Genomic DNA, 12,575 nt, shown 5'->3' on the forward strand with positions numbered 1-12,575 from the left:
AAGATTGCTAAAAACCTTCATTCAAGTCTAGTACACCTTTTCTAACTCATCAGCAAGCCAGATTAAAAAAAGAAAAAAAAAAAAAAGAAAAATAAGAAAAGAGGTGACCAAAACATATAGAGCACTGTCCCTAGGATGTGGATCTTAGAAGGTGGGGTCATTCTTAGATTTCAGACCCTTCTTTGAAGTTGATGGGATCTGTCGTCCCATACTTGAGTAGGCAGAAAGTCTCTCATCTGTTTTTAGAATATCAGGTTGTATTAACTCAGAGGGAAAGCAAGCACCTTCTTTCCACAAGGCTCCAGTATAATCACAGTGAAGCCTAAAGAAAAAGCTGTGTCTCAGAAAACAGATAGGTACTTTTTCTTCTCCAGAGCCTGAGATGCTCTGTTAGTTTCTGCAAGAGTTGGGATAATTAAGAGAAAAGGAACCAGCATAAGGAGGAAATGGAAAGAATGCAGATTTCTGCGTCCTGCCAGCCTTGCAAAGCTCCTCTCAGTTAGAGGAAAAACACTCCCTGAGGACTCAAATCACATGCAAATAAATCAGTTGCTCAAGCCAACATTTCTGAAGCACATGCTTATGTAAATGTAGAGTATATTTGATCACTCCTAGGAAAACAACACTTTCATCACTTTTGCCATATGAGAAGGGGAAGGTGTGGGTCTACTGGTTTCCCATCAGAAGGAGCAGAACCAATACACAGTGTGGGTGTATTCCTAGACCACAGATGCCTATTTTCCCATTGGAATAAAAATCTTTTTTATTTAGAATCCTTAAAAAGAAAAGTCAGGTTAATCCCACAATTCTGACTAGGGCACTGTCTGTGTTCAAAACGGATGCACTACCCTTGAAAAGGACTCCCTCTGAAATCCTGACACATTTCTTAACATCTATCATTAGCACTGATTTGTTTTAAGACCAAATTAACTTCACTAGTTTTAGGATTACTGGCATGGGCATTCAGGTTAAAGCTCAGGTGGCAAAAAAAGTAACATATGTATAAACCTGTCATGATTCTTTAATGCAGAGAGCTAGTACTTACTTAGTAGATCTTTACCTGTGAAAAAGCTTCACCCATATTCCCTTTTAAATAGGGATCTGAGGAGTACTTCCAGCCTTTTTAGAACTAAGCTGCTCAGGTGCAAGTATTTCCAGTCAATCCCTAATGAGTGAGAACACTCTACTGGATTTAGAAGAATCCTGCTTTGAACTACATCTGTTCAAACCATGAGCACCTCTAGGGAGGTATTTCTACATCACTCCAGGTGGAACTTCTCAAAGGAGGGCAACAAGCAACTTGACAAATTACTAAACATGAGATCAGGTGCAACAGTTTTATGCATGCTCATAGACCACAGCAAGGTGAAAGTAATTCAGTTTTCTTAATAATCTCTCACTATGAGGTAGAATGAGTCATCTTATTTTGTAATTGATTTATGACAAGAGCATCCCCATTGAGAGTGGTCATAGCTTGGATGGTGCTCAGCTGTTACTGCTTGCTCCTGCTTTAACTTGTTCATACTCCACCTTCTTTTGACAAGGGAAGGACTTTTGCCTCAAGCTGTGTAGCCCATTGAAAATATGGGTCTGGAACAGATGTTTCAGAAGAGAAAGAAAACTTTGAAGTAAGTACTAGTTCTAGGTTTTGGTTGTCATTAGGCAAACACGTGCAGATTAAATTAGCTAATTCAGTAACAAAAACAATAGACCCTAAAAATTAATGCAGTGAGATCCTGAAGGAATAAATTTGAGTCAAAGTTAATGAACTTAGAACAGGAGCTCTGACTGCAGTGCCTGACTTAGAGCTGGGTACTGATGTTGGTTAGCCCAAAGGAGTAGGGTAGAACGAGACAGTGAGCAAAAGTTTTGGTATATTTGCTCTCAAAGCAGATATCAAAGGATCATGTAGTTAAATATTTCGAAAGGCTTCTCTGACTGCCTTAACCAGGACAAGCAACTTCTTCAGAAGGTATTTGCAGAGGCAGTGTCATGAAGGAGGACGTTGGCAGAAGGCGCTAGGAGAAGTGTGCAGCTCAGACAGTCAATAAAATGCTGAGAGAAGCCTACTGTATGCGTGAAATAAACCTAGCAACCACTATTTCTGAAATGTGTACAGCTCCAAAGTTGGGCACCCCAAGAAGCTGTTATAGAAGAGAAAAAACCTCATCAGATGATTTGTGGCAGTCTGCAGACTAAACTGGTACTGTGCATAGGTGATGACTTGTTTTGTACTTATGATACCAGACTGCAACTTCTTAATACAGAAACTTTCAAATCTGTAGTTGATGTAGACCTGTATGATGGTGTGAGAAAATTCATACTTAAGAAACATCATAGTGAAGCATGTTGTGTTTCCACTTGTTCTCTAAAACATAGCGCTGCCATATTCAAGAACATCATAAATTGTAGATGTAATATAATCACATACAGTATAGAAAACTGTAGCCCACATCACTGCTCCCCTGAAAATTAAATGCCATTTTCATAATGGTCTCAATGATCAAGATGAGGCCCATTTATTCCCTTTCTGGTGAAGCAAAGGTGGTACCACTTCCAAAAGACTAATGCCTGGGAAGGTAATCATATACATAGTCTGGATAGTCTGGATTCAATAAAGCTTAAGCATGCACTTAAATGCTTTGCTGACTCAAGAGAGAGCTAAAGATATATTATGTGTTTTGCTGAAATTGGGCCCAATTCTTGCCAAAAGTGCACTTAAATCATGAAACAACTTCAGGGCTATGAAAGATTGTCAGCCTCAGAACAAAACACCTTAAAATGCCTTTTCCATAAAGAGTGGACACTTAAATAATCCTTTTAGCTCTGATCTGTATTTAAATAGCATTTAATTTTGACCCTCTTTTATTCTCATTATTGTTACTTTCATGTATTAAATAATTCCTTTTTTTTGTAGTTAACTTGCTCCCCCTGCCTTGCTGTTGAAGTAATGCAATTTTTTTGTGTTAGTACTTTGCTGCATTGCATAGACTGGACAGTAGCATTTAATAATATCTAGGAATAAAAAAAGAAACAAGGCTGTATTTTTAGTACAAATGTCTTCACAGTTCACTATGATGTGAAAGAGAGTATACAAAATTATTTTAACTCTATATGATCCTGAAACAGGGGATACTCTAAGGAACGTATAAATGCAACAATAGTATGCCAGGCTATGAGACTAGGCATTTCAACATCCTAGCAAAAGCAGTAACAATAACCTGAATTCTAGGCCATTTACTCAAAAAGATTTTAAAAATTGGTGAATAAAAACTGGATTTCAGATTAGAAAGCTTAGTGTAAAATAAGCTATTTCATGCTCCGTTTAAATAAATCCTGTATGTAAAGAATTCAAGGTTGTAAGCAAAATCTTCTAACATTGGAAAATTCTTCCCCTTTGAGGGCATATATTGTGACATAAGTCGAGAATTCATTTTTTCTTTCCCATTCAGAGTTAGATAATGATCCAATTTACATAATCCTGTGGACAATTTAAGACCTCCTAGTCTGCACTATTTTCTCAGACTTGAGCTGGGATGAAAACATCAGTGGGTTGGAACGTTTTGTGGAGTTCGTCTCCATCCACATAATAGATTCCTGCAGATATTAAGAAGTGGCCGCGTGATGGGTTACTGCAAGAGCAGCAAGGTTTTAGCTGCTGAGGGTACAGTGCATTCCTGGCAGACCAAGAGCAGAGTCAGCTGTGAGGCTTCACTAAACCTCTGGGACAAACTGGTGAGGACCAAGACCCAGTTTATCCTAACCCCTGCAGGTTGCTGGGGACTGAGACCAGATAATTTCCACTTACTGCGCAATGACAAACAAGCCTGTAAGTCTTGTTTAAAACCAGAAAGAATCTGAGTACGTCAGAGATGATATGCTGTTTAGCTTCCCAAAGAGTTAAGGTGGGAGAGAGGAAGAATTGTGCTAACCTGGACCAAAAAGAAAGCCTCTGTGATTCAAAAAGACTACAGGATGACCCTGGATCTAAACCCAAGGACCCTGAGCAGCAGGATTAATACAGGTAGGGTTTCATTATTTTGTTTGTTGCTGCATAAACACCTGCTGCCTGAGTGAAGATTTATTTCATCCAAAAATAAACTGGAAAGCCTATCTTTATGCATGCAATAAGCTACCTCTGTCATTTGTCCCTGAAGAGTTAAACTGTAAACCCAGAAATGTAAACCCTGAGAATGGCTGTGCTTATGTTGTGGAAAACTCTGAGAGAGTTAACTTCAGGGACTAGAAAACGGAACAGACTATTCCAGCTACCAGAAGAATTTTCTTGGTAACACCTGTACAACAGAAATGCATGCAGTGATGCTAACCAGGGGCAGTGGCTGCTTATAAAGTGACATTTCAGGGCACATAGGGGCACTCAGATATAAGATCCTGAAGATAATGCAGGATGGCAAACTCTACAAGGGCCACATCCACGTATGGTGAGAGAGAAAGAAACTGGTTATACCATATGGCAAGTACAAAGATTCTTTCCTGCTGCCATTTTAGTTGCTGCTGTTCACCTTGAACCAAGAATTAAAATAATTTGTTAAATAGATGCTGCCCATTACCAGTAGAACCAGTACATCTTCCTGCATCAGACAGAGTAATCTGAACCTCTTCAGTTGATCCTCTGACTGGGTTTTTTTGGTATATCCTGTGTTCTAATACTCTGTACTTACATTATGAACTCATTTCCTATATAATGTCCTTTTTTTTTTTTTTTTCTTTCTGCTTCTTACCAACAGTGGAAAAATCAGAGGCATAATAAAACAGTAATAATTCCAGCACAACTGACAGAGTCAGTTTGAGAGATTGGATGCAGCTGATATCTGAGCACTTAAAACTGGCTATTTGTCTGTCATACTTATTTTATTTTTTCTGGGCCTGAACTAAATTTCATTGATTTTCAAGGGGGAAATGGTGCTCAAAAGGAGTTTCTGTTATGAACCCAAAGGGAGCAATGAATTAGATTTTTGTGTGTGTGTGTATGGAGAGGAAGATGGGAAAAATTAGGCATTAAAAATCAGTAATTAGGAAGTTAAGTGACAGTACAAAATCTGTTAAACATACTGTAAAATTAAATTAAAAATTGCACGACCAATCCAGGGAATTTCGAAGCTACAATTAGGATTTAATTTTTACAGTGTTGAAAACAGTTAGATCTGATTTTTTATAATGGGCGAATCATCAGGGAAAGCACTGTCACCGGTCCTTAAAGAAGGTGCAGGGGTGTTGCCCAGAATGTGGGGTTATCCCGGGCGAGGGACTGGCAGAAGAGCCGTTCCCATCCCCGACCCCAGCTAAGGGAGCGCACGGGGCTCAGCGGCACCGAGGCTCCTCGCTGCCCACCGGGGTACCTCATCACCCTTCTGCTAATTGGACTGGTGTCATGAAGGAACTTCACCTCTGGTTTCTCCCTTCAGAACAGCATCACCTGCAGAGAGCTGTGAAACTATTCTGCTGGAGAGCCAAATACTAGGTTCTCCAGCCTGGTTTCAGACGGTTGCCAGAGAGGTAATTTTTTCCAGTTAGAGAAAACACTACGTTTGAAAAGATCCAATTTGAAAATCATGTAACAGGTATTCACTGAGGCTGGTTTCCTAGAGCAGCCATCAGTTTCCAGATGCAGAAGCTCTTCTAGACTTCCCAGTCCCACATTCACTTTCTTTGCTTTCGCTGTATAAATATATGGAGCTAAAAATAGTGCACAGTGTATTAGGCAGGGTTTTCTTCACCAGTGACTTTAAGACCAGGAACATATGTGATGTAGAAGCACTAGAAGATGACCAGCTGCGCTCTCAGTCTGTTCAGTCTGTTAATAGGACTAAACCTTCAGCTTTAGGCGTTCTGGGGTACAGGTTGTGATGTAATAAGATATGTGGAAGAAAATGAAATATGAAATTGGATAATGTATTTAATTTACTGTGCTAATAGGCAGCAGTCTAGTTACGATATTGCCAAACAAGCGTATTTAATATTTTGCTACGGTGAGTTATTCTCGGGAAAAATCAATTTTCAGAGAACAGTGCCATTTGGGGAGGGGAAACAAAAATGTAGGAGTCAAAGCCTACTGCTCTTTATCGCTTTTAAGGCAAACTAGATATTTAGAAATGTGTCAGAACAGGCAAACTCATTTTATTTTTCCATAGGAAGCCATGCCAGTTTTTCCCCTTTTCTTTATCTTAAGCAGATTACTGTCATCACCACTGTTGCCAACAAGCAGACTCATTGGAATATTTTTCAAAAATGAACACAAATATTGGATGCAAGCAGGTGGAATGAATTAATTATAAGCATATGGTTCTAACATAACGATTTCTGCAGTGTACTGTCAAGACATCTAAGGGTCCAACTATACAACACACTTTGGCAACAAAGCTGCTTTAAGAAATTATCAGTTACAGGGATATAAATGTTTGCGGAGCCAGACTTACTGAAATGAGCCAGACTGAACACCCTGCCACACACACACACGTTTCTAGGACAGTTTTTATCTCTAAGCCATGGCAATGGTGTGGTTTATGCTGTTCTCCCAGTTGTATTAGCACGACTGAACACAGCGTCAAGCAAACACAGCAGGCAGGGACCGGGAGCATCGGTGGGGAAATGGCACTGCTGAGGCCACCTTCGCACAATACGTCGTACAGCTGTACAACATGCCCTCCGATAGCCTCCATCAACTGCAATTCCAGCCTGCAAATCCTTTTGTGGAAGAGGCAACTGAAGATGTTCCTGGCTTGCACGGATCCTTGACCAATTCCCAGTCTCCCCTACTGAAGCAAGGTATTATTCCCTTGTTCAGTGGTGGAGAGTTCCGAGATAGATCACCGAAAAGGTCTGAATTAGAGAAAGACAGCCATAAAACAATCTTAAAGGGAAAAAAAAAAAAAAAAGAAAATAAAAAGATCCCAGATCCCTGTGGATGCACATAGCCACGTACAGTGGGATCAGCTGGAAGCAAGACGCTGGGTTGGCTGCTTCTGCGATGCCAGCACCAGGCAGAGCTCAGCAGCACCGAGCCTGGTGCAGCACTGGTTATATATTGATCCCATTTTCACATGGAAATTCCTGGTTTTTTTGTTAGTTAATTTAAAATGTAGTAAAACTACAACTATCCTGAATATTTAGATTGTTATTCAGTATATTGGCTTTTATTAAATTAAGCAGAAATGTGACATGGCAGTTTTGAAGATGGCTGTGAAGCAGATGAGATCAGAAATCAACAAAAAGTAGTAGATTTTTACAGTACAATCTAAATTCTGATATGAATTTGTGCCACTATTTTCTTTTAAAAAAAGTTTCCTTTTCTTTTCAGTGCATATTTATGATTATCTAAGAGCTCCATTTTTTGCAAAACCTACTGTGAGATCAGCACTTTGAAAAATCAGATCCCCTTCTTGAAGGGCTCGAATACATCTTCACGTGAAAACTCATTTCTGTAAATATTGCTTTTTAAATCACTCTTTACATTCAGATTCACTTTTTGATCTCAAGCCCTGCAGAATGGCCCGTGGGAGGACAGCTGCCATGGGAGGACGAGAAGCCACCATAAGGTTAGAGACCAATGCAAAATGCTTTTGTTCTTAGCAAAGATTTCACATCGAAATTATCACAATAATTTAGAGCAAACAGACCAAAACCCCCAAACAGTGGCTTTTGCAGAATCCAGCAGATGGTGCTGTGATGCAATAAACTGGTTCAAGAATACAAGAAATAGGCTGAATGTGAACATTTTGCTCCTTTACCTGGTGCTGCTGCTTTCTTGGTGGCTGGTTTGGCTGCAGGAGCTTTTGCTGGCTCTTAAAAAAAAAAAAAAAGAAAAGAGAACAAATTAAACCAATTACTACAAAGCGTTATATCTTAAAAAAACCCCAGAAACCTGAGGAAAGGCTTTCAGTGAGATACAGCCTGTGGCAATATTTTCACTGAAGAGTTAGACAAAGAGGTCACCCAAAGAGAAAAGAGCTGAGCTGCCACCAATAAACTCAAAAGCATCAACAAAATAGCTAGCCGAAGGGCTAGCAAACTCTTGCCGTTAGGGACCGAATCACTTCTTTTTGCTTTTTCTGTCTAGTAATTCAATCTCTACTGGCGAAGCAGAGCAAAGCAGGTATCTAGGGGTTCGGGCATGGCCTCGCGGCTCAGGCAGCAGTTTTGGGCTGGGAGCCTCCGCGTTCGCTGGTGCGGTTATGGGAGCAGAAGGTCCTGAACCTGCCCGCCGCCAATTCAGCAGCCGTGCTTCTTGGGATCCCAGAGGGATTCAAAGCGGCATCCCTTTCCCCTGATCTGAATGTCTCCCTGATGAGGAAAGGCGAAATTGGGCTGCTACTGCAAAGTACGTTCCCAGATGCCGCGACGCCAGGAATCTCTCTCCAGCCCGAGGAACGGAGGAGCGTTAGGAGAACAACTTTGTGTTTGAGCCCGCACTTGAAAGAGCAACTGCTGGGTTCTCCTAGCAGAGAAACGGGCCCTCTTGGGCCGCTTAACTGTAGTTGGTTTTGGTCTTTTCATGAAACATTGACAGTATTCTCGCTCTGCTGAGGTAGGACGTTTCCTTGCAGAATGAAGGCCCAAATGATGAAGGGTATGTGCATCCCCAAGCAGACCTGGAGAATCTCAGCCCTGGACAGAAGAACCAAACTAACCTACTGGATTTATTTACTCTTTACCAATGTCTAGGTAAATACCAGACTGTACTTAAACCACAATAATTTAACAAATATCCATAAGTTAAACTCCACTGACTTTCATAATGGATTTTTTATATCAACCAGAAGATCCTCTAACTTAAAATTCACATTTCCGTATAGTGAGAGGAAATAATTAATCATTTTAATCACAACCTGAATTACAGAATGCCAAAAAAATGTTAGTTAATCCTTCACATCTGTCACTGTGTTATTACAGAGAAAAAGAATATGGCTAAATCAGGAATGTAATTTTGAGTTCTTCCCCTCCAGTCTTCTGAGAAGTTCATAAAAGATGCATCAGATTGTCTTGTGAAACAGAATGAAAACAAAATACAGTTTGCATGTGTGGGATTGTTTTGTTTCCATCCATTTAAAAGCCTGCAGCAGATAATTATATCCTAACTTAGTTATTATCACAGCATTGTAATTACTTGGGGTGCTCACCCCTCCTTCAAGGAAATATGTAGAAGACCTTAGAGAAGAATTTACTTAGTATTACTTTCCTAAGTGCCTGTTCTTGCAGAAGAAGCAGGAGATTCAACACACATATTCTACAAGTGGACTTAATACAAAATGGCAGGACTCCCGCATTTATTCCCTTCTGAGCTTTCAGCTAGAACTTGCTGGCCAGCGAGACTTTTTTTTTTACTTTTTGTTTGTAACAGCTATGAAAACAAATTAAGCTAGGATTCTTTGTATTCTACCAGGATTTTTATTTCCATTTGAAATATTTCATTTCTGAGCAACTAAAATAATTTTAATTGAGGAAAAAAATTAAAAAGAAGGATATGTTTGACCAAAAACTTCTGCAATTTATTTATTTTTTTATTTAACTTTTCAGTAGCTTTGAAACAAAAGTGCCAGATGTTTTGACATTTATTTTGTAAGCATATGCTTTTTAGCTTGTAATTCATAAATTATTTCAGTGCTAATGACTCTGCATCTTTATGAACAAGTATTAGCTGAAAACTTCACCCTGCACGTTTCACTCATGCAATGGAGTGGGAAGCTTTGCTGTGACAGTTGCTAAGGAGTTCTCCCATGAGAGGAATCATGTGCCCAGATCAATAGATCCTTTACAACCTGCTTGCAAACGGACAGTTATTTCACTAACAGGACATTACTTGTAGACTAAGTCCATTGAATCTTTTGTTCAATGTTTCTGCAAAATTTGAGTAGGAAACCAATGTATAAGCTTTTCTTGATTGCCAAAAGAAATCTTCAATAAATTCCTGCAAAACTGAGGATGGCAGGGGATTATTCTGCCATACAGGTCAGGAAAGATCATATATGGAGATGGGAGTCAGTGCATGCTTTAATTATGAATTTTAATGAGATTTTGAAGCACTGTAGTTTTCCTAATTTTTCTTATATACTGTGCTTCCAGAACAGAGATCTGAGCAGATGAAGTCTTACCAGTGAAACTGTCTTATTATCCTCACTGTGTTGAGGCATTGATGCTTGCAAATTTGTAGAAAAGGAAGGCGTAAAAGTTCCCTTGTTAACAACAGCATGTTCTCAGAGCATTTTTTGGTTATTTATGCAGAAGAGCCCAGCCCCTACATCTCTTCTGCCTCAGAAGTCTCTCTGCCTGAATCCGAAGTAACTGGGTGGGCAGGGCCCTTGTTTTGCATTTGTGAAGATAAATTTGGTGGTCCTCAGCACGTCGGACTCTCAGTCTTCTCAGCCCATTTACCAAAACTGCTGCCACTGAGAGCACATTCAGCTGAGACTTCATTTGACATTTCCTTCCCCATGAAACCTTTGTTTTTGAAGACAGTGACAGAAAAGAGGGGAAGGCAAAACTGTCAGTCACAGAGGAGTGTGGAATTAGAAGCAGGATTTAGAAAGTAGGAGGCAGCTGAAGTCTAAATATGTCATTTTTCAATTATAAGCGGTATAGCTTTCTTTTTTGTGTTTTCAACAATTCAATAACTATTAATTTGGATTATTGAAACATGCTGTTTGAAAATACATGGCATATAAAAGAGATCATAACCTATGGCACAGTAGTTTCTTACTTTTGAGTTCCTTGGACACAGCAGCTGCTTTTTTATCTGTAAGATAAAAAAAAAAGTGCATAAAACCCCAGGAAGAATACAGGTAGATAGAAAACTGCATTCTGTGCTTTAGAGGTGAAACAGGTTATTTGCTGCAAAGTGCATTTGAATGATGCAGTGAATCAGTTCACTTCTGTTTGTTTCATGCTACAGTTGCAGAAATTTAACCTTAAGGGTGAATGCAACAAAACCTGCGTGAACATGGACATTTTTGTTTAATTTCAATATAGTAATCTGTGAGATTCAACGTGTGTTTGAGTTACTGTGGCTTCCGTGTACTAGCTGAGCCGTGGCTGCTCACCGTGTGCACATTGTCAGGTTGCAGAACTGAAGGGAAGATGCTCTAGGAGCCCAAGTATAGAGACATGTCATGAAAGGCATTATCTTCCTACAATTTCTGACAACCATACAACTGAAGCCTAGTTTGGAAGGCTCCACATAACACCTAGCCAAAACCCCAGCTGCCACGTATTTCCCACCTGCCAAAACAAATGGAAGATTTACAGCTAAAGAGAGGAGAGAGAGAAACCGAGTCATCCCTCTGGTCCAGCCTGGAGGAAAGATCCCGGCTTCTCCAGACTTTTCCCAATCTTCAAATAAAGTTCAAGCTAATCCATTTCTTTCACGGTTGTGAAAAAGAGCACACATAAGATTCTTACCAAAACTAAGCCAACGTGGAATAGCATATGAACCTGAAGAAACTCAGTCAGTCCTACCTACGGACCATGTAAGAGTAGGCAAAACCTGTCCCGGCTTGATTTAAATAAAGTTAAAATTACTCGGCTATATCAAAACACAGCATGGCCAGGCAGCCTACAAGAGAGACTTAACTAAACTGTTCGTCCCACCTTCAGTTAAGGTGGCATTTTTGTGCCACGTTTTTTGTAGGACTTTTTTCTGATGGCTGAGAGAAGATTTGGAATCTTTGCTAAGCAGATGTAAGTGGGCAGAAATACTCAGTGACGCTGAAATGCTCAGCGATACTCATGATAATTCGAGGTGCTATTCTACCTCAGGGCTTTTAGCTGGGTGCAAAAAGCAGCCGTTTTTATAACTGTACTTGGGGCCTTATGTACCTTTTTCGCTAGTCTCACCTGTACAACTAAGGAATGGTTTGTGGAGGTCCTGTGAGATAGGAAGCAAAGAGATGCACAGAGCAGTGGTAGAAGTTACTCCCCTGGGTGCCCATGAGGAAATGAACATACTCGCTAATAATCTATAGTGTGCCTAGAACATAGGCAGGATAATGCTTATGTCAACAACATATAGGAATGATAAATTAATTGTGCTTTTAAACACTAATACAAGAAATACTTCAGGGCAGAAGCTGCCAAAATAAGTAGCTTGCAAAACCAAGACTATCCCATTACTGATAATAATACAAAGTTGCTTCAGTTTCTGTTGCTTTCTAAATTGCTGTGAAGAAGTTGATATGAGATAAGGTAATGCAAATGACTGCCAAGTAGTCTAATAAAAAGTCTTGAAAAATTCAGAGGAAAATACATTTCTATTTGGGTGATATGCTGCTCTGAACTGAAATGTTTTTAGGTTAATCCTCTGCTTCCACTAACTCTCTGTGAAAGCATGTTTTGCAGGCATTACTTCAAAGTATGGTAATTACCACATTTAGATGAAATTAATCATGAGGCAGCTTTCAGCCACATAATCTGGCTAAGGAGTCTATTGAAGCCTTCAAGAAGTGCCTATTAGTTGCCAGATATGGAAATTTTAAAAGGTGTATATTGCAGTGATATGAATCATTTATCACAATAATCTTCTATTGCTGGCGGTTATAAAAAAAATAAATAAATTGGCAGCATCA

General features: G+C 39.7%; 1 protein-coding gene across 1 annotated transcript in view; it reads right to left on the bottom strand.

Moving 5' to 3' along the window:
* TRDN (triadin) overlaps positions 1–12,575 on the bottom strand; it is a 239,427-nt gene that overhangs the window by 88,417 nt on the left and 138,435 nt on the right. The window contains 2 exon segments of the mRNA XM_069805163.1: positions 7,749–7,802; positions 10,715–10,750. Of these exon segments, the coding sequence (XP_069661264.1) occupies positions 7,749–7,802; positions 10,715–10,750 (90 nt within the window).

This window comes from Haliaeetus albicilla, chromosome 17 (genome assembly GCF_947461875.1).
Source record: "Haliaeetus albicilla chromosome 17, bHalAlb1.1, whole genome shotgun sequence".
Lineage (NCBI taxonomy): Eukaryota > Metazoa > Chordata > Aves > Accipitriformes > Accipitridae > Haliaeetus > Haliaeetus albicilla.